The sequence below is a fragment of the Salvelinus sp. IW2-2015 genome, linkage group LG14, assembly GCF_002910315.2.
Source record: "Salvelinus sp. IW2-2015 linkage group LG14, ASM291031v2, whole genome shotgun sequence".
In the NCBI taxonomy this organism is placed as follows: Eukaryota; Metazoa; Chordata; class Actinopteri; order Salmoniformes; family Salmonidae; genus Salvelinus; species Salvelinus sp. IW2-2015.
Window position 1 is genome coordinate 8186214 of NC_036854.1, and position 26617 is coordinate 8212830.

The 26617-nt window shown below is 43.5% G+C and overlaps 2 protein-coding genes across 2 annotated transcripts in view; one reads left to right on the forward strand and one right to left on the reverse strand.

The window, feature by feature from the left end:
* LOC111973072 (sorting nexin-3) overlaps positions 1–12436 on the reverse strand; it is a 34601-nt gene extending 22165 nt beyond the window's left edge. Inside the window, exon 1 of the mRNA XM_024000253.3 lies at positions 12211–12436. Within this exon, the coding sequence (XP_023856021.1) occupies positions 12211–12372 (162 nt within the window). The 5' untranslated portion in view covers positions 12373–12436. The remainder of the gene's footprint in view (positions 1–12210) is intronic.
* A 1166-nt stretch (positions 12437–13602) lies between these two features.
* LOC111973025 (lactation elevated protein 1 homolog B-like) overlaps positions 13603–26617 on the forward strand; it is a 30689-nt gene continuing 17674 nt past the window's right edge. The window contains 6 exon segments of the mRNA XM_024000154.2: positions 13603–13726; positions 14097–14425; positions 17322–17376; positions 18188–18289; positions 18540–18667; positions 21687–21786. Coding sequence (XP_023855922.1) covers positions 13624–13726; positions 14097–14425; positions 17322–17376; positions 18188–18289; positions 18540–18667; positions 21687–21786 — 817 coding nt within the window. The 5' untranslated portion in view covers positions 13603–13623.

Here is a 26617-nt window from a genome sequence, read left to right on the forward strand (position 1 = left end):
CCTTACGGGAGAGGTGAGGCCCCCGGGTTTGTTGGTGTCAGGAAAATAAAACACACTCAACGTCACAAAACAAAAGGGATGATTGTGGACTTCAGAAACAGCCAGAGGGAGCACCCCCCTATCCACATCGACGGGACAGTAGTGGAGAAGGTGGAAGTTAGTTTCCTCGGTGTACACTCACGGACAAACTGAATTGGTCCACCACACAGACAGCGTTGTGAAGAAGGCGCAGCAGCGCCTCTTCACCTCAGGAGGCTGAAAAAATTCGGCTTGTCACCAAAAGCACTCAACTTCTAACGATGCACAATCGAGAGCATCCTGTCGGGCTGTATCACCGCCTGGTACGGCAACTGCTCCGCCCACACCGTAAGGCTCTCCAGAGGGTAGTGAGGTCTGCACAACGCATCACCGGGGGCAAACTACCTGCCCTCCAGGACACCTACACACCCGATATCACAGGAAGGCCATAAAGATCATCAAGGACAACAACCACCCAAGCCACTGCCTGTTCACCCCGCTATCATCCAAAAGGCGAGGTCAGTACAGGTGCATCAAGCCAGGGACCGAGAGACTGAAAAACAGCGTCTATCTCAAGGCCATCAGACTGTTTAAACAGCCACCACTAACATTGTGGCCGCTGCCAACATACTGACTCAACTCCAGCCACTTTATAATGGGAATTGATGGGAAATTATGTAAAAATGTACCACTAGCCACTTTAAACAATGCCACTTAATATAGATGTTTACATACCCTACATTACTCATCTCATATGTATATGTATATACTGTACTCTATATCATCTACTGCATCTTGCCATCTTTATGTAATACATGTATCACTAGCCACTTTAAACTATGCCACTTTATGTTTACATACCGTACATTACTCATCTCATATGTATATACTGTACTCTATACCATACTACTGCATCTTGCCTATGCGTTCTGTACCATCACTCATTCATATATCTTATGTACATATTCTTTTCCCTTTACACTTGTGTGTATAAGGTCAGTAGTTGTGGAATTGGTTAGGTTATAAGTGAAATAATCTGTCTGTAAACAATTGTTGGAAAAATTACTTGTGTCATGCACAAAGTAGATGTCCTAACCGACTTGCCAAAACTATAGTTTAACAAAAAATTTGTGGAGTGGTTGAAAAACAAGTTAATGACTCCAACCTAAGTGTATGTAAACCTCCGACTTCAACTGTATATACATAGAGTGCATTCAGACCCCTTCCCCACATTATTACCTTATTCTAAAATTGTTTAATTCCCTTCAGCTACACACAATACTGCTCAGTTTGGCTGGGTGGCCAGCTCTAGGAAGAGTCTTGGTGGTTCCCAACTTCTTCCATTGAAAAATGATGGAGACCAATGTGTTCTTGGGTACCTTCAATGCTGCAGATTTCTTGGTACCCTTCCCAAGATCTGTGACTCGACACAATCCTTTCTCCGGTGCGCCACGGACAATTCCTTCGACCTCATGGCTTGGTTTTTGCTCTGACATGCATTGTCAACTGTGGGACCTCATATAGACAGCTGTGTGCCTTTCCAAATCATGTTCAATCAATTGAATTTAACACAAGTAGACTCCAATCAAGTTGTAGAAACATCTCAAGGATGATCAATGGAAACAGGATGCACCCAAGCTCAATTTCGAGTCTCATAGCAAAGGTCCTGAATACTTATGTAAATAAGGTATGTTTTTTATTATTTAGAAATTTGCAACAATTCTAAAAAACAGTTTTTGCTTTGTCATTATGGAGTAGTGTGTGTAGATTGCTGAGGATTTGTATTTATTTAATCCATTTTAGAATAAGGCTGTAACATAACAAAATGTGGAAAAAGTCAAGGGGTCTGACGCAGCACCTTCTTACATTCTTTGGGGAAAACCCGGTGATGATATTGATACAAGACTGGGGTTTACAAAATCTATTTTCAATAAGTCTCAACACACTATGGTACCATCAACCCTTCCACCACTAATGTGTAGTAAACCAAGTGATACACAGCAGCCATTTTGTCCCAGAGACACGCACAACACACTGGCTATGAGGAGTAGATGCCGCGTGAATGACACAGGCTTGCCATTGTGCCGTTTGGGCCTAGCCTTGTGTTAGGTACTCTGTGGCAAATGACTTTGTTAAAAGAGCCATACAAATAGAAAATTCAATTGGAAATTGAAATCCTGTATTGAGGACTGAAGAATATAAGTTTGCTCTTACAGGGCTCACCAAGGTCTGATGCACTTTGGACGAGCTGAGAGAGAGAAAGACAGAGAGAGAGAGAGACAGAGAGACAGAGAGAGAGAGAGAAAGACAGAGAGAGAGAGAGAAAGACCGAGAGAGAGAGACAGAGAGAGCGTAGTGCTAGTTAATGAGCACTGGAGATTACATTTCATGAAATGTTTCGGCATTGACATACACCACTGAAGCGTACAGCAGCACATTAGAACACAATGCCAAAGCTCTTCACCTGTCATGACAGCAGCATCCTGCGGCCATCCCAGCCACAATACACAACCTGGAGAGAAAAAGAACATTTCCCCATAGACAGATAGCAATCGCAGAAGGTCAGAATTCATGGAGAGCCACAAGAGCAGAAACCATTGAGCTGTTGGATGGATGAATGCAGTGCGACGTGTGTGAGCAGTGGCAGACTGATCGATGAGCAGGAGAACGAAGGAGTGTGTGAGAGTGTGATAAAGAGATGGATAGGTAGCTGGCACGCTGAGTAAATAGATGAATAAATGGGTTAGATGAGGAGAGGGGGGCTGTATGGACTATGGGGGACTAATTAAGAAAGGAGAGCAGAAGTGGCCTTTTCGTTCTCATGGTCTCCCTCGCTCTCTCCCCCCATCCCCTCCTCTTCATATTTTCTCTCTCCTATAATAAGTCACTGTTTTGCCCTTGAGACCCCTCTTGAGTCTTTTCACTGGGAAAAACACAAACTGAACTCTCCTCTTGTCTTCTGTCCTCTCTTCTCTGCTCGCTCCTCTCTTTTTGCCCTACCTCTCTTTAAAATTATGGATTTTTCTACACTACATTAACGAGGTAGAAGAGAGAATTTTGGAAGGATTTGAAAATAATAAATTCAAGTTATTTGATAACAATTGCTATTATTTTTTATTACCACAAAAAACTACAATGAAGTCAAATGGTAATATCAGAACAAGTATTAAAAGTGGCTGAAAAATAAGATTTTGCCTCATGTTGGGGTTCTTCTGACAGTTGATAATGGAGGACAAAGAACAAGGTGAGGGAAAAAGGTATAGAACACTACAAGGAGAACTGAAGGAATGTTTCTCTCTCGTTCCACCTTTCTTTCCCATCCTTCACCTCTCCTTACCCCCTTTCTCTTTCTTTCTGTAGTCGTATGTCCTCTCTCGTTTGTCTACCCAGCCATTCTCTCTCCTCTTATTTCCTTCCCTTCTGTCTCCAGGTGATGTTGTCAGCCACCCCCTCCTTCCTCTCAGGTCACAGGAGAAGGGGATTAGCCTAGCTGTAGAGCCCCTCAGCTGTAGCCACGGTCTTCCCTCTCAGTGGGCTGTCCCCCAGTGTTCTGGTACCTCACAGCACGGAACGCTTCACGGGAACACTGAGAAGTTAATCCCCACGACAACAGATCATGGTTACAGGTAATCTGCCACCGCCGAGACGCTAATCCCATCAGGCCCAGTCCCGACGCTCCCACACAAAACACACACGAGCAGAACTCTGTGTGTGGAGAAACAGGTGCTAGAGTTAGACAACACTCAAACAAGCTGCACAACACACACACACACTTGACTTTTGGACAATTCTGGTTCACTCAAACTACGCTTTCCAAATGTTCAATCTTGGGCTTGCTGATCCACACCCCTGCCTGGACCTCAATGCTCAGGACAAAAGAGAGAGAAAATGAAAGTCACCTGCGCTTTCAATCACCACCCCGTCGCAACCTATGATTAAGGGATTGGCGTTAACGGTGAGAGGAGAGGAAGAGAGGACAAGTCAGGTGAAAGGTAAGTAGTCAGCTCACCCACACTTTTCGGTCTCAAACAAACACTTGTAATTTCACACATACAAACACTAAGAACACCACTCCCCATGTAAAGGGGCAGTGCGTGGGAGCTCTACAAGTCAAAGATCAGGTTTCTGTCCTCTTCACACCTGGCTGTAGGTTGGGGCTGGGGGGTGTGGTTCAGGTGGGGGCTGAGGGCGTGGTGCATGTGTGACTCAGGTTACGGAATAAGGTACTGATTGGGACACCCTGGACCACCCCAAACCCATAATGTCTTTAGTTCAATCGAGGCCTACCTTAATTTCTTTAGTTATTCAAAAAGCACACTTTGTTTCTCTCACTATCGCAGATCAGTGGTGGGATAGGGGTGAGGAATGGGAGGGGGGGTGTCATAAGCCTTCTATAGGGCCCAAGAAAATCTGTGTTGCGGAAAACAGACAGAATCCAAACATTAAAAAGGAATACAACAATACTCAGAAATGTATTGAACTTAGTAGGAAATCAAGTAAATGTATTGAACTTATTCTAAAATTAATTTTGGGGCGGCAGGTAGCCTAGTGGTTGCAAGATCAGGTTGCAAGATCAAATCCCAGAGCTGACAAGGTAAAAATCTGTTGTTCTGCCCCTGAACAAGGCAGTTAACCCACTGTTCCTAGGCTAAAATGAATGTGCCCAAGTTAATAACAAAAGATGAACAAAATGCATCTGTGATTTGTATTTTCCTGCAACTTTCTGAAACGGCACAGGAACGCCCCCACTCATATGTCTGGTCTCATCTTCACTTTGTGTCACCGTTGGCGATAATGCTAATGATAACCGTCTGCTGGTTGATGGCTTTCCCAAAAATCTTGTCAATTAAAAGCTAACTACAAAGTAGCCTATGCCTACCTGGCAGAAGGATATCATGTTTATTTGCAACAATCCAGTGGCCAATTGTTTTGCAAACTCTGAAATCACATGAGCGCTACAGAAACACCACTAACCAAACAATGTCTCTGGCTGGTGCTGCATGCTCACTTGCATTAAAAAGCGACTGCCTTTAAAAAGCAACATAACCCGTTGAAAACTGCTTATGTGGCAACGATGTGAGTTAAGAATAACTGATTCTGAGTCAAAATGTATTACAATGTGTATAATTTTGGTAATAAGTCAGACTTGTCTAAGACGGAGCTTGGAACATCCATAAATTAAGGTTTGGTTTTGATTTGACAATGTCATTTGACATGAGGTGAACATTCTTTAAATGTATTTAACCTTTAACTAGGCAAGTCAGTTAAGAACAAATTCTTATTTACAATGACGGCATACACCGGCCAAACCCAGATGACCCTGGGCCAATTGTGCGCCGCCCTATGGGTCTCCCAATCACGGCAGGTTGTGATACACCCTGGTTCGAATCCAGGCTGTATGTAGTGAAGCCTCTGGCACTGAGACGTAGTGCCTTAGACCACAGCGCCACTCAGGAGCCCATCTGCGGTGATTGCTCTCAATCCAATAGCATAGCCAGTGAGACACACCTGTCCAGCAGCTCCGACTTTGTGACAACACGTCACACATTTTTTTTAACTTGTGAAATACTACACCAAAGACCTTTGATGTAAAATTATGCAACTAACACAGTCTCAGCAAATTCATGACATATTTTGAGGAAGTGAAATGGGCTTCTGCATCTAGTGTTGAAGACAAACAGCATTCAACAAATGCGGAATCGTTGAGGAAACAAGACCGAAATCAAATTTTTAGAAAGAGCAACAGAAAAACACACTTGCCAATAAGCATGCTCAGGCTCTTTAAATGGTAACTACAACCAAAATTCTAAATGTCTTAGATTTTTACCTCAAAACGTGGTCTCCTGATGTGGTTTAAACACAGTTGTGGACTGAGAACACCCTATTTTGTTATTTTTCTATTTCAAAAATAAATAAATAAATAATACATTTAAAAAAAGTGTTTCTCAGAGCGAAAACCTGGAAAAACAAAACCAGGAGTTGTGTAAACGCAGAATTCTGTTTTTCAGAGAAAAGAAAAAGAATGCATAACAAATATGTTTCTGCGTTTTGTAAGCGCAGACCTAAAATGCTTCTTATTTTAAATTTCTGCACGGCATCAGACAAATGTTGTGCTTCAGCTGCACTTCCCCACTCGGATGAGAATTCACGACTGGGCATTTTATCAGCAGGCATGGCGCTCTGACTGATGTGGAGCTACATTTCTCCGGTATTTTTCTCAGTGAAGCCTACTTTTCTCCAGTTAAATGCAAGATTAACTTCAAGCAAAACATTAGGAAATGTACCTGACTACATTTATATGATAAACATTAGAAATATGATGACCATGCATAGTTTGCCAGAAATACCTTGCTTTTTTATTGTAAACAAATGTATTTGTGTGTATGCTAGCCAAATAGCGTTGCATTTGTGTTGTCATCTGATAAATTAAAGCTATTTTCTGCCGAATGTGTTGCACTAATGTATTTTCTGTGAAGGAAAACTATAGCTACCTGACGACTCTATTGAAGCAAAAAAAACTGTTGACTTTCAATGTAAAACACAGGTGAAATGGTATAAAAATGCAGATTTTTTGATGGTCTGCGTTTTGAAAAGGCAGATTTCTGAACTCTAACGAAACCCCTGAAAACTGAGAAAACGGAATATGGGAAGACCCAACGTAAACCATATGCCATGGCCGTCTCAGTCACCAGATATCAACCCAATTGAACACTTGTGGGAGATTCTGGAGCGGCACCACCAACAAAACGCCAAATGATGGAATTTCACATGGAAGAACAGTGTTGCATCCCTCCAATAGAGTTAGACACTTGTAGAATCTATGCCAAGGTGCATTGAAGCTGTTCTGACTCGTGGTGGCCCAACGCCATATTAAGTTGGCGGTTCCTTTATTTTGATACTTACCTGTACCATGCTCATTTTGAATAATCACAATGACAATGCATTTTGAAATACAATACCTAGCTGGACTGAGCAGTTAGACAAGATAAGAATGAATTGCAACAGAAAGGATAATGTAACAAAGTGATTCAAGTTTGAGTTACTGCTATAACATCGTATAAGTAGTCTTTCCATGAACAGCCTAGACTATGGTGATTAGGTTATGCTTCATACAGACAGAGAGCGAGAAAGCGAGAGAGGGAAAGCGCGACAGACAAAGCACGACAGACAAAGCAAGGCAGAGCGAGAGAAACGTAAGCCTAAGCAAGTGAGTGCACAGGGTCCATTTCATAAACAACACAAAAATACCCAACTTCCAACTACACTTCACTGAGCCAGTGGCCTACTAAAAGCTTTCACATCGCAGGAATAGAAACCCTTGAGTAACCCACCGCTGCATTAGAAATGCATGTGAAACATCATGTGTAGGAAGAGACAATACCATAGCTCATTAAAGACTTGGGGGAGAAAAGAGCCCAAACCCCTCAAGAGAAAGGTCACCCCTCTCCTGTGAAAATGGTTCAAGGCCGCCTATGCATTAGCTTTTAGCAGGATGGATTAAGTCAAGTTCGAGAGTGCCGCATCCCTAACCCCCCCTGCCCCCTTCTTACCCTCCCCTAGCTCTCCCTTTCAAAAATAAAAAGTATGAAAAATGGCAGCACAATACCATCTCATCGCATCATATTCTAAAAGGGAAAGAGGAGAGAACAATGGCATTGGGGCCGTGGGTCTCCCCCTCTCCGTCGTTTCCCCTGTGCACTTTCCCTCTCTCGCCCCTACAGCCCAACAGCCTTCCCTCTCCTCTCTCCAACTCGCCTAGCTTGCAGAAAGCTGCTTTGTTGCCATAGTATCAACTCCCACTTTTGATACTGTCATTTCAAGTAGGATATGGTAGCCTTGATACAATATGTTCCCCATTTCCATTAAAATAGTTGTCAGAGAGGATGGTGTAGAGTTTGGATTATACTTGACTGTGCCTGACAAGGTCCCTCCACCCCCACCCCTCCCTATTTTATTAATGACCAAAATGTTTTTCCCCCCCAAAATGGAAGAGAGAAAGAAAGTGGGGGAGGCTATGGGAGTGGAGAGGTGGAGGAGTGGAGGAGATAGAGGGGGCTGTAGTAAGAAGCCTTTTTATATGCTCCTGTCTGTCCATAAACAAAGTGAGATCCCAAAGTCCACGCTCTCCTGTGTGTCCTCTCTGAAGGGGGAGATGGAGGCTACCAAAGGCAAGGTCTAATGTTGGTGGTGAAGCTTTCCCCCCATTTGTCGAGTTCAAAAACATACACTACTCTGTTGAGAGCGCGAGAGAAAAGTCCTCTCACCCTCACATCAAACTGAATCATTGAGAGACATTAGGACTGTGTAGAGAGCATCTCCTCAACATTCAAGACACGTAAAAAAATACCCTGAACTAAAGCCCATGAAAGTGAACTACCAATTAGGCTATCCAATCTGTTAGCAATAGCCTTCTATTATCAGTGGGCTTATTTGAACAGTATATTATTAGCAGAAGACACTTTAAATATAACAAATGACAAACGGAAAGACCAAAGACAACATTCTATTATTTTACACAAGACCACATTTTCAGGTTTACAAGTCTGCACACGTGAATTCTAGGTTAACTTGAGGACATGATGCTGGTTTTAGCAGAGAAACTCACCATCTGCAATGCACAACGCAGTTTCTGATATTCAATCAATTAGGCCTAAACAATTGACTGGTCACACATTCTCTCACAGGGACCCTAATGTCACCTTTCACCATGAAATGTCACATGAGTGACCATAAAATGACCTTTGCACTGACCATGAAAATGTTTAATATGACCATATCAGCTAACACCGTAATATCACAGAAATGAACATACTACCAAACCATTGCATGATTAAGTTATAATACTACTTGTCTGAAAGAGTTGTGCAACAGTTACCGTAGATACTGAAGTGGGGACAGAAGGAGTAGTAGGAACCAAAGAAACAGGAACTCAAAGGGTGCGTTCCAAAATACACTCAGGTCATCTACTCCAATTTCAGAGCACTCTCGTCTGAGTGTGCCAGAGCGCAGAATAACTGATGAATTTACAAACGCTCAACACCTGTTCAATATGGCAGGTGTCAGTAACCATCGGTAAAAAAGCGTAATTAATTTGCTGCCAGCAGCACAGTTACAGTCACCAACTCTCTGGATAACATGAAAACTGCCTAACTAGCTCTGCAGGGGCGAGTAAAATGTTCAGAGTGAAGTGTTCTCTCATTTGTGTCTGGAGGTAGCTAGCAAGCTAGCCAACGTTAGCCAGTTAGCTTGGGTGCTTGACTGCAGTTGTGAGGTCAGAACGCTCAGATCAACCCTACTTCTTGGTCAGTGTCCAGTGTGCGCTCTAAACCTCTCAGAGAGCGAAACGTTCTGAATTTACCAACGGACAATCTGACAAGGCTCTGAATTTACAAATGCCCAGAGCGCACTCTGGGACTCCAGATTGAATTTACGAACACACCCAAAGTATAGAAGGTAGCCTATAGGAGGCATAGCAGTGAAGAGGTGACCGGACAGATACAGACACTGCTGGTGCAGGCAAAGCACACATTTCACCTGGTAAAGGTCAGGTGTCATATGACTAGATTTTATAGAGTCCTCGTGGACTAAGGTGACTATTCTCCCGACTAGGCGAGGGACGTTGAAGATGCAGGGCTATGGTGGATGAAGAGTGAGGGGGTGCTTTTGTGGCCTCCCCAGGGGGGTGAGAGTAGGTGGGGGAGCCCATACGAGGACGGGATGAAGCCTTCCCCTCTCCACACACCAGCCTGATTCATTCTTCTCCCCTATCAATGAGGGGATTAAGAAGACTCTCAGTACGGCCATACGGGCTCTCACTGCCATGTGATGGGGGGCGGGTGGGCGATTTGGGATGATGAGAGGGACTGGGGGGGTTGATCTACTAACATTTCATTGCATAAATACAGGGGGAAAAATATTATAGCTAAGCGGTGAGAGAACCCGAAACACAAGCAACACTGCAAAGCATTCCAGGCTGGCCAAGGTACCAGGCAGACCTTTTGGTATAGTCTAAATGCCTTTAGAAACAGGAGTAAAACACTTCCAAAGAAAGGGAGAAGAAAGGAAAGAGGAGAGAAGCGAAGCAAAGTTGACACCACGTTTGTTGAGAAGTGAGGGATGCGCCTCTTATCCCTGGCTCTTATGCAAAGCAGGGTCACAGAGGGCCATGAGGCGCACAATAAATGCTGATTACACGCATATGCTAATTATTACACGCTAATCAAGTACAGTAGCCTTATATTCAGCTCTAATGCCCGCAGACGGGCTTCTCTAGGTAGGGGGAAGCTATAAATACTATAGGGCCGCGCTGCGCTAAACCACCACGCTACTGAAAACAACGAGAGAGACAGCTCAGACAATCAGACAGGGTTGACAGTGGTACGGTGATAACATGCTTAGCTCTTGATGTTCTGCTTCAAATTCAATAATTCTTGTAATTTGTTTTGTATTATGCACTCTGTGTTGGAAATAGTGGTGTGAAACAAATAGCACAAAAGTAGAGGATGAAAACTAGAGCCTTTTCAGCAGTCTTAAAAAGTGTTGTTGTGTTGGTAACTGGTATTCAGTTGGTACGTTTTAGCTTTCATATAAAATTAGAACAAGCTCCCGACAGGTTTTAAAATTGTGTTATACCCCATGCATTAAGTCTGTCATAATCTTTATTGTCATGATGACACGTTGAGTAACTTTGTTTTCTTTACAAGCAGTCAATAGCGACTGATTTGAGGGTTAAACAGTTGTTGATGACCGACTTTCACTCTCCATAGTACAGTTTATAAATATGGATGAGACCAGAGGTGAATCTCAAAAGTACTTCCTCGATTCCTCCCGTCCAATCCTCTCCCCACCAGAGGGAAGCAAGGAGGTCTAGCTTTGTGAGGACATGCATCTGTACTGTTTAACCCCCCAGCCCCCACCCCAGCAGAGCAGAAAGGAAATGCATGAGGTGAGTAAGTGGACTGTGAGGCTCGCTGATGCTGAGCCTGGCTCAACATCCTGTCTTCATTCCAGAGAAGCTGGCCAGTAGTTTCAGTACACCAACATGTCATAGAACAGCATTTTACACAGAGAGTCCCTTTACTGGAAAAGTATTGCTATGACTAATAAGAGAGGGGGAGAGAAAAACACTGGACTCATCTGTATTGCTCAATATCTGAGTAGAGGCATAGAGAGGCAACATTTCTTAATTGAGTGAGGGAGCTGGTCTCCAAGCTCTGCTTTTGGGTAGAGACTTAGCATGAAGGACAGTTTTATTGTGTTAAAATACACCCTTGTTGAGCTCTCTGCTTCTGTTGGTGTGTGACAAATCGAGAGCTTGGGACTATAATGTTCTATCTGCAAAAATATGATTCTATGACAATTGGCTTTAAAGTTCAGGACCCTTATTGGTTTGAATGGTGTCAGCAATTTCTATATTATATTATTTTGAACTTAACATGAATTGGGGTATTTCGAGTACTATATAGGTAAAGAACATTGAACAGAACAAAGCTATGTCAATTACTCAATTTAGACAAAAATGCAGATTGAACCTTGTAGTCCCAAACTCATTAACTATCTACCATTTACACTCTATGACAAGGGTGTGGCTGGAACACAACAAGGATCTGTTAACACTTTGTAAAACAATTCATTCGTTAAAGACTATACAAATTAGCTAGTTAGTTAAATGGCTCAATGGCCTTTAGCCATGAGGCTCTTGCAAAGACACAAAACAAGACCCACTGTCAACAACATATTTGTAACTTTCCATTGACTTCACATTCCTGAAGTCAGAGAAGCTAACAGTTAGCTAGCTACCTGGCTAGGCTATCGACCAAAACTGGAGGCCCATTAAATAATATTGTATCAACAATGCTTTGATAACCTCGCCAGAAATAGTTTAATCGTTTTAATACACAGCTGAATTGGTCAAATGCCAAGTATGTTAGTTTAAAAAAAACTAAAACCAACGTCTAGCTAACTGTTATAGCTACTAACAACTAACCTACTCCGTGGCTAAAAGTTAGTTAACCGATTTGACCGTTCGAATATGGTCTACATCTGACTGGTAACGTTACACATCTCTTTCTTAGTGTAACCCTAACTAAACTCAATCCCCTTTATCAAGATGACCAGGTCCACTGCCCTAAAGAGCAAGCTAATGGTTTGCCTATTTATTTTGTTAGCTCGCTAGCTATATTGTATGCTCACCTTCAGTCTTATTTCATACGTGGTAAACCTGGTCCTCCCGACACCGACAGTTTCAGGGTTGCTCACATCAATCTCTAGAAAGTTACTTGGGGGTCCATACGCGTCGTTCAAGTTCTGAGGCTTGGAGAATAGCCTCCTTGTATCAGCTATAGTATCAGCCATTTCTCCCCCACTAGCTTGGTTAGCCGCAATCGCCCTGCCGTTTGGGTCCGTGTTATTCTGGATCCTTGGGACGTCCGGTATAATAATAATCATTATATTAATAAATGGGTGGGTGCTTATAATTTTCCTATTTCAAACATGTACAAGTGTGTATTAATACGCATGTATGAATAGTATATATATTTTTTAATGTTTTGCATATATCCTAACTCTTCCTGAGACACCCTCGGAGAGTGGGGTCACGGCAAGTGTCGACACATAGACATTAAAACCAGGGTCTAGCACGTCCCTACCCCATTGAAGTTGATATAATTTAAAATGGTAAGGGTAGGGCTTAGTGTAGGAACGTCCCAAGGATTCCGGATAGCACTAACCCTTTCGTTTGGGGTTGCTCGCTCCACTTCCGATCAGCTGAGGAGCAGCTGACGCTTGGCAGCTTCCGTGTGTTTTTGGCGCGTAAAAAAAACAGGGAACTCTGAAATCTCCTATTTCTAACTTCTGCGTACTCAAGACAACTGGGAACTCGGGGGGGAAAAACTAGCTCCAGGGATAAAATTGTTTTGAATGGCCATCCAACTCGGAATTCCATGTCGAGAACTCGGACATCTTTCTAGAGCTCCGACCTGATCACATTATGATTTGACCTCGATTTTTCTTAGTTCCCAGTTGTCTTGAAAGCACCATACATTTACAATAGAGGTGCGTTCAGTTCGCTTGAACTTTTGCTACGTTGCGGAACAGATTGTACTGAACGACATGTTGCCACAAAACGTTATTGAAGAAACGTTTGCTCTCGTTTGGTGGGTTGCGCGAGGTGTGGCTTGAAGCAATAAGTTACGTATTTAAAGGGAAATGACCATGACCATTCCTCAACCCACAACTCAACCACTCTCCGTTTTTCAACTGGTTGTTCAGTACAGCACCCTTTCCGCTCAATTGAACGCTCCAGAACGTAAAAACGTACTGAACGCAGTCCTGATGTCTCCCCGCATTCAAATGTAATACTATCAGAAATATTATCAAATCAGAGTTAAATTAGCCGTGTAAAGCGTTGCATTTCCTTCCTCACAAATTCAACAAAATAGCTACGTATACAAAAATATACTTTACAAGACATATAAAATGTAAAACATCTTGATTGGCTTTATAACTTGCCCATAACGTAGTTTATTACAAAGAAAATTACTTGTGTCATAACTGTTCTGGTGTTTATAGATGATTATAAATAAAGTTTCACTCCATTGAATCAAGATGGCGGCCTACACATCGTCTTTGGCGACAAGATGTTTAGTTAGATATTTAATAAAACACACTCAAAACAACATTTGGTTTTCCACGAGCAGCATTGCAAAAGGTGAGAGATTCTACATGCTGTCCAAATGTTTCATTTGGGGATGATTAGAGGATTGACACTGTTGTCCAAGCTTACAGTTAGATAACTTGCATAACATTAGCTAACGTAAATTGCTAGCTGTAGCCTGTTAGCACGTTGATTTGGTGTGCATTACAGCACATAAAGGGCTAACTAGCTAGCCTCTTAGTCTTTGATACACTCCCATTTACAAAATCAATGTGATGAGACTTATTGGCATGATGATCAACTAGTAATTCCTAACATGAACATACAGTATTATAGTTGTGTGTTGATAATACTCTGCTGTTGTATGTCGACTGTATGTGTTGATGGTACACTGTATCGTTTTCTTCATCCTCGTCTTTGCCAGGCTACACAACAAGCACATGTAATCCATCCACATCACCTTTGACCCCCTTGAATCAAGCCAGGTCAGACACCTCGGTGTCCACCAGAACTATCGAGCAGCACTATGACAGTCTCACCCGCTGTGGCTCGCTAGTGGAGGACACTCAACAAATAGATGCTGTACATCAGCTGGGGCAACTGCAGAAAACCCTGCGAGGGTATTCCAACAGCATCTACCTGACCCCACCCAAGCCTATGGTGAAGGAGGCAAAAGACGGCAACGCAAAGCAACAGAAAGTAAAAGACTCCAAACTGAGCAAAACTGAAGAGGATGATGCTCCCACAGAAGAGGTATAGATCACATGACTGATGCACTAGCTAATGCAACAAATTGATGCAATACATAATTTCATGCTGAATGGTTGTCCGTTTTGTATTGCATGGTTAGTTGATCTTATTTATTCCCGTATTGGATATGAATGTTGCATCATGGTTATTACACCTTTCATAGAAGTTTTCTCCTTCCTATACTTTTAAGGTTAATGGAAAATGCTGGATTGTCATTGGATGACTCATCTGTCACTCACAGCATGCCTCTCATTAACTGGATCAGTATTCTCCAGTGTTTTCCCCCTACTGTGTCCCAGTTAGCAAACAGAAGCAATTAGTCACTTGATTATAATGTTCCCGACATTTGGCTTGCCCTCACCTAACATTATGGCCCTGTGTGCTTTCGAGAGAATGTTGATGAAACACTATCAAGACCCGATTCAGTGAGAAGGGATAGATTGCAGTACAATAAAACAACTACCAGTATGTACAGAGTTTTGCAAACCAGGCAATGCTCCGAAGCAAAATTCCCTTTGCCAGTTGTAGAGCGTTTGTGGAAAGCCACATTGTTCCTCAGTTCAATAGTAGTCTAGCTGATCCATAAGGACTACATGTGACACAACACCATTATTAGGCCTAGTCATACACAGTTAGATTGCCATTGCCCAATCATTAAATAGCTTGATTATGCTAGCTGAGCTTTATAAATTGAATGGTATCTGGACTGTTAGCCTTGCATGAAGCTCCATTGACATCAAACATTTTGGAGCAGGGCACCATGGGACATTACAGAGGATCTGCCTGCCTATACCCCTAATGTTTTTGGAGCCCTGGTCAGAGGGAGGGTAAGGTGTGGGTGTGGCGGTTTTAGGTCTGTATGGGGGGGCTGTTGTTTTTTTTTAGGTCAGGGAACAGTGGATATGTCTATGCTATGGGGTGGGGGTGTAGGGGTCTGGCAGGCACACTGACAGAGCGGGGTAGGATGAGATGTTTTGGATCGCAGTAAAGAGATACCTCCTGCTGGGGTGGCCCTGGTTCTCCTCTCTCATCATCCCGGTGCAGTAATGAGGGCATCCCCATTGTCTAGTACATTCCAGACTGAAAATACTGATGTGTAAGGTCCCCACTACCCCCTCTCCTCTTCATCCTTGTTTGTCAGTCTGCCACACACATACACACACACACACCACATGAATAGAGTTCTTATGCAATTACACTGTTTTGAATCAGGTCATGTTGCTGCTGTCTGCTCTCTCTGTTGGCATTCATTCACCATTGTACTCTGACTGACTATGAGCAGACTACACTTGACTTAATATTGACCCAATGTGGCTTGTTTTTGTAGTGGCTTACAATGGTACAGTGTTTATGAAGGATCCACCCCAATTCAAGTCAGATTGGTCATCCTGTCTACTAGGCCTTGGTCAGTTTGACCAGTTGTTAAGATACCCAACCATCATAACAGTCCTCATTGACCTCACCTTTCTTAGAAGTGGACTGATTGCTATGGTTACCGGATATAAAAATGTGGTCTATAACAAAGATCTCAACCTCTGACACTAACCTGTTGACATGTGAACTTTTTGCCCGTGAGCTATTCTACACTCCAGAGCCGGTGCAGGATGAGCGTGAGAGTGAAAATTGGCGGCTGAGCTGTGTGGAGGGCCGACTGACTGAGGAGAGGCATTCCTTGTTCTTCTCCACTCTGCCGTAACATTAAAACATGGCTGCCGGCCACCACCGACAATTACTGCCCGCGTTTCCAGAGAGCAGCTTGGAAAGTCAGTGAGAAGTCACACACTGTCTTCCAGCATTTCACCTCAGTGGAGGACAGGACAGGGAGGGAGAGAAGCGGAGAAGACAGGACAAGGAGAGGGAGAGGACCTGACAGGGAGACGGGAGGGTGGGAAGAAGGGGAGGAATGTTTTTTTTCACCAATGAATCAGCCATTGTCGTGAGATATGAGAGTCTGGTGCTTCATGAAGGGCAGTGGACACTGACTAATGTTGCTGCTGAATTGTAGGCAAAATTAAATCCGCTCCAAAAAAACATTATCTATGAGGTAGTTTACGGAGGACAACAACTTATCTTTTTCCATAACAACCTGGTCAAGAAGTTGCAAACAGGGGGCCTATGATTATGTGATTGTAGGATAAAATCAGGACGATTCAGGAATGACTTAACACTGCCACCACCACACCACTTCAACACAGTATCTCAATCAGCCAGTCCAACCCGGTGGGTTTGTAGACGTCCACTAGACCAGTGTTTCCTATCTCCAGTCCTCCCAACATAACATATTTTTGTTGTAGCCCTGGACAAACTCCCCTGATTCAATTGAGGGCCTGTTGATTAGTTGACAAGTTGAATCAGGTGTGCTTGTAGGGAACTACAACAAAAATGTGTACTGTTTGGGGTACTGAAGGACTGGAGTTGGGAAACACTACACTAGACCTCAGATGAACCTCTACAGTCCTCCCTATTTTGTCTGACAAATCCCCCCCATTGTTCTGCTGATTATGCTTTCTTCGTGGGAACCCTGTCTTGTTGATTAGATGTCCTTTGTCTTGCTCCACTGCAGTAGGCTAGTTGTCTAGAGAACTGGAATCGTACTGTAGTACTCTGAGGCTTGATGCCCTGACTGTAATTCTGGATTTAAACAATGATATGGAAATGAATAGTCTATGTTCCATAGGCCTATACTTTCTAGTGTAATTTGATTCAATGATAATTAATTAATATAGCTAGCTACTTGATATGACCCTTCTCATTCCAATTCTCATAATAGCTGGATTGACATGCTTATTGTCAATGACGACAAGCATCTGTGAAAGATGTTGTGAAAAACGAGCATTGTTACATTTTACATTTTGGTGACAGTCATGACTGTTTATTTATGTTTATGTTTAATCCACAGGAGCCCCTGCCTCCCCCACCACCACCCAGAGGGTTCTATATCCATGGTGATGTTGGTAAGACACATTATCTGCAGGTTGTAACACATTATTTGCAGGTTGTAACACATTATCTTTCACCTCTGGACTTCTCCATCCAAGGACTACCACCTCTCGACTCCTTTAGTGTGTGTCACTTCCTAAAATACCATGCAGCTTCACACTTCTATCACATTTATCACAATCACTCCTTTTCTCCTGTAATGCTAGTGTGTGTTGCAGCTGGCAATAAACCTGAGTTTTTCACCCGTCTCCTACTAAGCCGTCTCCCTCTAACCGGGGGCAGTTGTTCCATCCACCTTTTACAAGCAACTCTATAGGTCCACCTCATACCGGGTGGCGCTCACTTTCAACACATTACCCACAAGTTATAACACATAATCTGCCAGTTAAAACATTATCTACAAGGTATAACCCATTATCTGCACAATATAATGCATTATCTGCCAGTTAAAACATTATCTACAAGGTATAACCCATTATATGCACAATATAATGCATTATCTGCCAGTTAAAACATTATCTACAAGGTATAACCAATTATCTGCACAATATAATGCATTATCTGCCAGTTAAAACATTATCTACGAGGTATAACCCATTATCTGCAAAATATAATGCATTATCTGCCAGTTAAAACATGATCTATAGGTTATAACACATATGATAGTTCTAACACTTACTTAGATCCAGTTTGTTGCTGACCCTGTTACTACTGAATAGGCATGGTATTGTCATGTTTCATGCTTTTCTGGGGGGATATTGTTAGCTATATTTTATGATGAATATATGTTTCGTTCTTGTCTGTCTTTCTGGGGGGAAACTCCAGGCACAGGGAAGACCATGCTTATGGATATGTTTTACTCTCATGTGGATAACGGACGTAAGAAAAGGGTCCATTTTAACAGCTTCATGTTGGACATCCACAAAAGTTAGTACTCTCCTCCTAGTATGTCTCTTAATATGTTTGCTTGACTTTGAGCAAGTCCGACACCTCCATACATTCTGTATCGTATATTTACCTCACTCTCTGTTGATCCTGATGCCATAATTGTGTACCATTATGCATATAAGTGAAATTACTGCTGTTACTACTACTATGCATTGTTAGGGGGTTTGAATTTCAGATGCAGGTGTGCTTTAAGATGTTTGTGTCTGACGATTGTGTAACCTTGTTAAAGGGATCCACCGGAGGAAACAAAGCACTCCTCAACGGAGGCTGGGGAAAATGTTCACCTATGACCCCATTTAGCCGGTTACCATGGAGATCAGCAATGAAACCTGTGTCTTGTGTTTTGACGAGTTTCAGGTGAGTGTGTGTGTGTGTGTGTGTGTGTGTGTGTGTGTGTGTGTGTGTGTGTGTGTGTGTGTGTGTGTGTGTGTGTGTGTTGTGTGTGGAACAAGGAGGACATGAGGTGACTCAAGCAGGTGTTTTTGGACACAGAACAAACTATAGTTAAAAAACAGCATAACAAAAGGCACAAAACAACAAGCACTGTAATTTCCATTAACTCTCGACTGCACAAACTAATAAGACAGAACGCTGATTTAGTCAGTGGAGTTTTATGTGCCAGCTAATGGGGATGATGACATGGACAGAATTAGCAGATCCTTCAAAACATGAACATCTCATTTATACTGATGAACAGTAGGCTATGTCATAGGTAGGCTAATGACTCTAAAGTATTTCCCCATGTCCTCCTCTTGCTTAGAGCCATCTGAGGGCAAGGTGCTAAGTCTCCTCACACTCACATAAACAGGGCTGAAGCCACCTAGTGGTTGGTGTGAGTGTAGCAGCACTCTGAGACCCTACTAGAGGCACTGAAACAGATGTTTTACATGGAGGAAGCTGCATCCCCACACATTTGCTCTGGATCATAGGTAACTCTTATAAGCAGTCCAACAGCATTTAAAATAACTGTTGTTGCCTTTCCGACAATCCTAACAGTAGTGATGTATCCACTGGGACAAATAAGACCAGTACTCTGCTCTTTAGCTATTTTGTCATGCTGGCTAGTTGATATCTGCATTGAGAGGCATATAGCCTTGCTTCTCAGTGAGCAACAATAAGATGCATAGGTATTATCATTCATCCTTATGGGGGGGTCAAAGATCACCATAGGCAATGTTTCTCTCTCTCTCGCTCTCTAATCACTCCCAGGGTGCATCGGTGTGGAACAAGAGCCTCTCCTTTCATTCTCCCTTTTCACATTTTAAACTGCTGCACACTCTCCTCTCGCATCCTCATTGATTTGTTCTGTTTATGGTTGCCTTGCTTCTTTGCTTCTCGACTGTTGCTACCGGCGAATATGGACAACACACGTGTGTCGTATGTGATGCATAAACAGAGGACGAAGGGGAGGGAGGGAAGGAAGGAGTGGGAACAGAGTGTGTTGGGGGGGGGGGGGTTGAGGGTCCATACAATCAGCATCCTCCTCCACTCAGCCATGCAAATTAGGCTATGTGGGTATCAGTCGCACTCGCCTGCTTCCTTAAGTGAGTGGCGCTGGAAAGCGACTGGCGGCAGCAGCGGGTCAGATGGATCTTATCCTCTTAATGCTAATGACATTTCTCCTTTCTCTTCATTAGCACTGTGCCATTATCAGTAATTTGTAGCGCCCCCCCCCCCCTTTTGTCCCCTCCAAGTCTCTCTAATGAATACTGGGCATTGAGAAGGATGCCTGAGACGGAGAGAGGGATGGAGAGACTGAGAAAGAGAGACTGAGGACAGCAGAGAGTGGGAGAAAGCGCTTCAGGCTTTCATTGTCTCAGAACCCAGTCAGTGGGGTTCTATCTGTGAAATTACTCAGGTTGTGTTGTTGTGTACGTAAAGGGGTGTAAGATCAAAAGAGGCTTAATTTGGCACCAAGTGCGACGCCGCGGTAACTGACTCCCCGCTAGAGTAATTGGATGCTCATTTGAATATCGACAGTGGTGGCGGCACGGGTCGCACCGTTGTTTTTGTTGTTACACAAGTGGCAGTATATTAGCCCCCTTCTCTTTCTCTGGGAAACCTTTCGTATCTCTATCTCTCTCCCTCTCTTCGTATTCAGCAATCATATCGGCCTTGGAGTGTGTGGTGTGTTTAGGGCCCATGAATAAACAAATACGGGTTGGATAAAGGTCATAATTAAATGATTCTTTTGAATTAAAATGAAATAAACGGCTGGAGGAAATGGGGCCTATTCAGTGAGTATATAGGGCCCAGGCACCTTGCCTTTATGTGGATGTCACCACACACACACACACTACACACACACACACACACACACACACACACACAACACACACACACCTTTAATTTGCTGAAGGAGGGTGCCTCTTGCTGCCTTGTTGCAAAATCAAGGCTTTAGCTCCGATGCTAATGTATTATTGGCAGAGGGCATAGGGGTTAGCATGTGAAAGTAGAAGACACTCCAGGCTAAGAAAGGCAGCATATGCTGTGGGGATGGCAGTCATAAGTGTCTGTAAGGCAAGGAAAAGAGAGGGACGTTAAGGAGGGGGAGGGACCATTAGATGACAGGAACACCGTTCCTCTTATCCACAAGTTGGACAACCCTACATGGACTACAGTCTGCTTGATTACTAATGAAATACATTAGAGTGGATTTGACCAAGGAGATAGATTAGTGATCATAGAGATATTGGGGGCGGGGGACAGAAGTACAGTACAGTTTTACTATTTGGCAAGATGGTCAGTCAATCGGTTGCTCATTATGTTTGCCAATGTCCTCTTCACATGTGTGGATTGATTCAACATATTGCCGTGTAGCTGTCTGTTGGTGGAAAAGCCAGCGGTTCCATAGTGCTAATAGATAATGATCGTAGAGGCCAGCAGCAGCTCAGGGACAGTAACGCTGTCAGGGCCCTCTAACCAAATGTCCTCCATCTCACACGCACACACAATCACACACACTTCACACCTTTTGTGAGGCCATCTGGGAGTCGCTTTGTTTGCCATTGTGGCCCCTGTTTGAATTCATATTGCTTTCATTTTTTTGTTATTCTTTTCTTTCTCTCGCTTTGTCTATTTAGTTGATTAGCTCAGCCTAGCCGCGTTGGCTTGGCTACTTGTCCATGACAGAAAGCTGCTTCGTGACCATTTGCAATGGGATGGCGGGTGTGACCATGACCAGGGTGAAAGAATAGAAATGACGTACACCTAAATGACTTTAATCAGCTCAGGAGATTGCGTGGTCATTCTCAGCTCCCATGTGTTGACCTATATGCACACACAACCATATGCTTGTCTGCCACAAGAGAAGGCACATTGTAGTCTGGCTGCCTTTAAATTCTCTCTCTCTCCCCCCCCCCCCCCCCCCCCCCAGGTGACTGACATAGCTGATGCGATGATTCTGAAACAGCTGTTCCAGACGTTGTTCAGGACCGGGGTAGTGGTGGTGGCCACCTCCAACAGGCCCCCTGACGGTGAGGTCAAAGTAAATTCACTCTCTGTACTGAGTCTCTTAAGGAGAGATACTACAGTTCGGATACCTTTCTGATTCACACGACTCGTATGATTCATACGACTCGTATGATTCACACGACTCATGCGTCATTCATGCATAACTGTGGTATCGTTGCACTGTTATCTGATTTTGTAGCACAAACGCACAGTCACAGTCCTACACCATTGTCAGCTTGTATAGCAATGCAGCTCTCTCCTTTCTCCTATTGTGCTGTTGAACATGCTTCTTTAACTCTACAGTACCTCTCCAATTCACATCCAGTCCAACCTGTTCACTTCACATCGTGTCAAGCTCACCTTTCTCTTCCATATAGCTCACTCCATTGTTTTTACAATTATACTCACAATTTGGGCAAAACAAAATGGGAAAGGGGGATACCTAGTCAGTTGTCCAACTTAATGTATTCAACTGAAATATGTCTGCCGCATTTAACCCAGCCCATCTGAATCAGAGAGGTGCGGGGGGCTGCCTTAATCGACATCCACGTCTTTGGCACCCGGGGAACAGGGCGGGGGCAGAACAACAGAACGACAGATTTTTACCTCGTCAGCTCGAGGATTCGATCCAGCAACCTTCTGGTTACTGGCCCAACGCTCTAATCACAAGGCTACTTGCCGCCCCAAATGCTGTGTTATTATGGGAGAAGTTCCTTCCTGTTTCACACCGTTCCAAAACATTTCTCCCTACTGAACACAGCCCTGATGATGATGCTGAAGGAAAGAGCGAGGAGTAAATCACAGACATACATTGAAAAATATGGCTCTGGGGTGAACTAGGCTTCTTTCTGTTTGTTGAACTGATGTTGAACATCTCCCTCCTTGTCTTTTTCTCCATACCACTGTATTATCTGAATCACCTGAAGTCCAGTGGTGTGTGTTGCCTGTCTGGATCAAAGACTGTTCAAAGCGTTATTTTTAATCATGAAAGAAGGAGAACATTATTTGATACACGTTCCATGAATCGAGCCATTTAAACTCTTTAATCTCTCCCTCTCTCTCGCTCCCTCCCTCCCTCTCTTTCTCTGTCTCGTTCTCTCTTTGTTGATTCCACCGCTGTCGTTTTGTCAAGGCTGTGATGTTACATTTAATGCTAAGTGAGCAAGGTGGCGAGGGAGAGTGAGAGAGGGAGTAAGAATGGAAGGAGAGCGAGAGATAAAGGCATGACGTTGGCTCTCTTCTCAGGGCTAACGTCATCAATGTCTCGTCGCTCAATGGGTTTCCAGTTGATGGCAACCGAGATCGCTTTCTCTTTCATATACAAAGACAAGCTTGTCTGACATTTACCAGCCATTAAGAACAAAGCGACAGACCACGCAAACTTGATGGAGATGCTTGTTTGTTTTTTAATTAGAAGGCAAATGGAACACTAAGCCCTCAGAGACAGCCTGACATGAAAGTAAAAGAGGATTCCTCCTTTATTGATCTCCACATGAGATTGTGCTAGCTAGGCTATCAAAAGCAGCTAAAGTGGGTTATGTGGTGAATAGATAGCGCTAGGCTATCAAAAACAGCAAAAGTGGGTTATGTGGTGAATAGATAGCGCTAGGCTATCAAAAGCAGCTAAAGTGGGTTATGTGGTGAATAGATAGCGCTAGGCTATCAAAAGCAGCTAAAGTGGGTTATGTGGTATATAGATGGCGCTAGGCTATCAAAAGCAGCTAAAGTGGGTTATGTGGTATATAGATGGCACTAGGCTATCAAAAGCAGCTAAAGTGGGTTATGTGGTATATAGATGACGCTAGGCTATCAAAAGCAGCTAAAGTGGGTTATGTGGTATATAGATGACGCTAGGCTATGAAAGCAGCTAAAGTGGGTTATGTGATTGAAGGGGAACTTACTTAGAGACGATGTGTCACGCTCCCCAGCACACTCTTGTTTTTGTCTGTTGTTGTGTAGCTAGAGCAGAGCAGTTGTCGCCTTGTCGTGCTTTAGATGCACTTGTGTTAATGGATGTTTAGTAGAGAAGGACAGGCTGAATGCTTCATTTCAAGGTTTACACACTAGAGATCGTGGTTTATCTAGCTGCTTGCCTCTCAGGCCCATTGTAGGTCAGGCCAACTTACATTTCAATGAGATCTAATGTTGCATCTCACACACAACCTGAAAGGATGTGGGCTGTATGATTAGGCTTACCTTCTCCACCCACAGTAAAAAATGGACTTTTTCAATGTGTTGTATTTGCTTCCTCCTTACTTTTTCTATTAAAGTTGCCGTAAACATGCTTATTTCAAACCATTACCACATTGATAGTAGCCTTCTCACAACACACATTGTTATGCGTAGTATACAGTGCATTCTGAAAGTATTCAGACCCCTTCCCTTTTTTCCACATTTTGTTACTTTACAGCCTTATTCTAAAATCGATTAAATAAAAACAATTCCTCATCAATCTACACACAGTACTCTCATAATGACAAAGTGAAAACCGGTTTTTAGAATTTTTTGCAAATGTATTAAAAATAAAGTATTCAGACCCTTTATGAGACTTGAAATTGAGCTCAGGTGTATCCTGTTTCCATTGATCATCCTTGAGCTATTTCTACAACTTGATTGGAGTCCAACTGTGGTAAATTCAATTGATTTGAAAAGGCACACACCTGTCTATATTAGGTCCCACAGTTGACAGTGCATGTCAGAGCAAAAACCAAGCCATGAGGTAGAAGGAATTGTCCGTAGACCTCAGAGACAGGATTGTCGAGGCACAGATCTTGGGAAGGGTACCAAAACATTTCTGCAGCATTGAAGGTCTCCAAGAACACAGTGGCCTCCATCATTCTTAAATGGAAAAAGTTTGGAACCATTAAGACTCTTCCTAGAGCTGGCTGCCTGGCCAAATTGCACAATCAGGGGAGAAGGGCCTTGGTTAGGTGACCAAGATGGTTCCTCTGTGGAGATGGTTGTCCTTCTGGAAGGTTCTCCCATCTCTGCAGCACTCCACCAATCAGGCCTTTATGGTAGAATGGCAGGACGGAAGCCACTTCTCAGCGGCAGGGACTGGGAGACTAGTTGGGATCGAGGGGGAAAGATGAACGGAGCAAAGTACAGAGAGATCCTTAATGAAAACCTGCTGCAGAGCGTTCAGGACCTCAGATTGGGGCGAAGGTTCACCTTCCAACATGACAACAACCCTAAGCACACAGCCAAGACAACACAGGAGTGGCTTCGGGACAAGTCTCAATGTCCTTGAGTGGCTCTGGACTTGCACCCCCGAACGAACATCTCTGGAGAGACCTGAAAATAGCTGTGCAGCGACACTCCTCATCCAACCTGACAGAATTTGAAAGGATCTGCAGAGAAGAATGCGAAAAACTCCCCAAATACAGGTTTGCCAAGCATGTAGTGTCATACCCAAGAAGACTCAAGGCTGTAATCGCTGCCAAAGGTGCTTCAACAAAGTCCTGAGTAAAGGGTTTCGAATACTTATGTAAATGTGATAAAGTTTTTGATTTGTTATAAATTTGTTAAAATTTCTTAACTTTTTTTGCTTTGTCATTATGGGCTATTGTGTGTAGATTGAGGTAAAAAAAACAATTTAATCCATTTTAGAATAAGGCTATAACGTAACAAAATGTTGAAAAAGTCAAGGGGTCTGAATACTTTCCAAATGCGCTGTAGTTCCAACTGTTGTTCTCTCCACTAAGAAGGTACACTATATATACAAAAGTATGTGGACAAATTAGTGGATTCTGCTATTTCAGCCACACCCATTGCTGACAGGTGGATAAAATCGAGCATACAGCCATGCAATCTACATAGACTAACATTGGCAGTAGAATGGCCTTACTGAAGAGCTCAGTTACTTTCAACGTGGCACTGTCATAGGATGCCACCTTCCCAACAAGTCAGTTCGTCAAATTTCTGCCCTGCTAGAGCTGCCCCGGTCACCTGTAAGTGCTGTTATTGTGAAGTGGAAACATCTAGGAGCAACAACGGCTCAGCCGTGAAGTGGTAAGCCACATAAGCTCACAGAACAGGACCGCCGAGTGCTGTAGCACGTAAAAATCGACCCTCACTACTTCTAAGTTCTAAACTGCCTCTGGAAGCAACATCAGCACAAGAACTGTTCGTCGGGAGTTTCATGAAATGGGTTTCTATGGCCGAGCAGCCGCATACAAGCCTAAGAACCATGCACAATGCCAATCGTCGGCTGGAGAGTGTAAAGCTCGCCGCATTGGACTCTGGAGCAGTGGAAACGCGTTCTCTGGAGTGATGAATCACACGTCACCATCTGGCAGTCCAACAGACAAATCTGGATTTGGAAGATATCAGGAGAACGCTACCTGCCGGAATGCATAGTGCCAACTGTAAAGTTTGGTGGAGGAGGAATAATGGTCTGGGGCTGTTTCTCATGGTTCGGGCTAGGCCCTTTTGTTCCAGTGAAGGTAAATCTTAATGCTACAGCATACAATGACATTCTAGACGGTTCTGTCCTTCCAAGTTTGTGGCAACAGTTTGGGGAAGGCAATTCCTGTTTCAGCATGACGATGCCCCCGTGCACAAAGCGAGGTCCATACCAAAATGGTTTGTTGAGATCGGTATGGAAGAACTTGACTGGCCTGCACAGAGCCCTGACCTCAACCCCATCGAACACCTTTGAGATGAATTGGAACTCCGACTGCGAGCCAGGCCTAACCGCCCAACGTCAGTGCCAGACCTCACTAATGCTCTTGTGGCTGAATGGAAGCAAGTCCCTGCAGCAATGTTCCTACATCTAGTGGAAAGCCTTCCCAGAAGAGTGGAGGTTGTTATGGCAGCAAAGGGGGACCAACTCAATATTAATGCCCATGATTT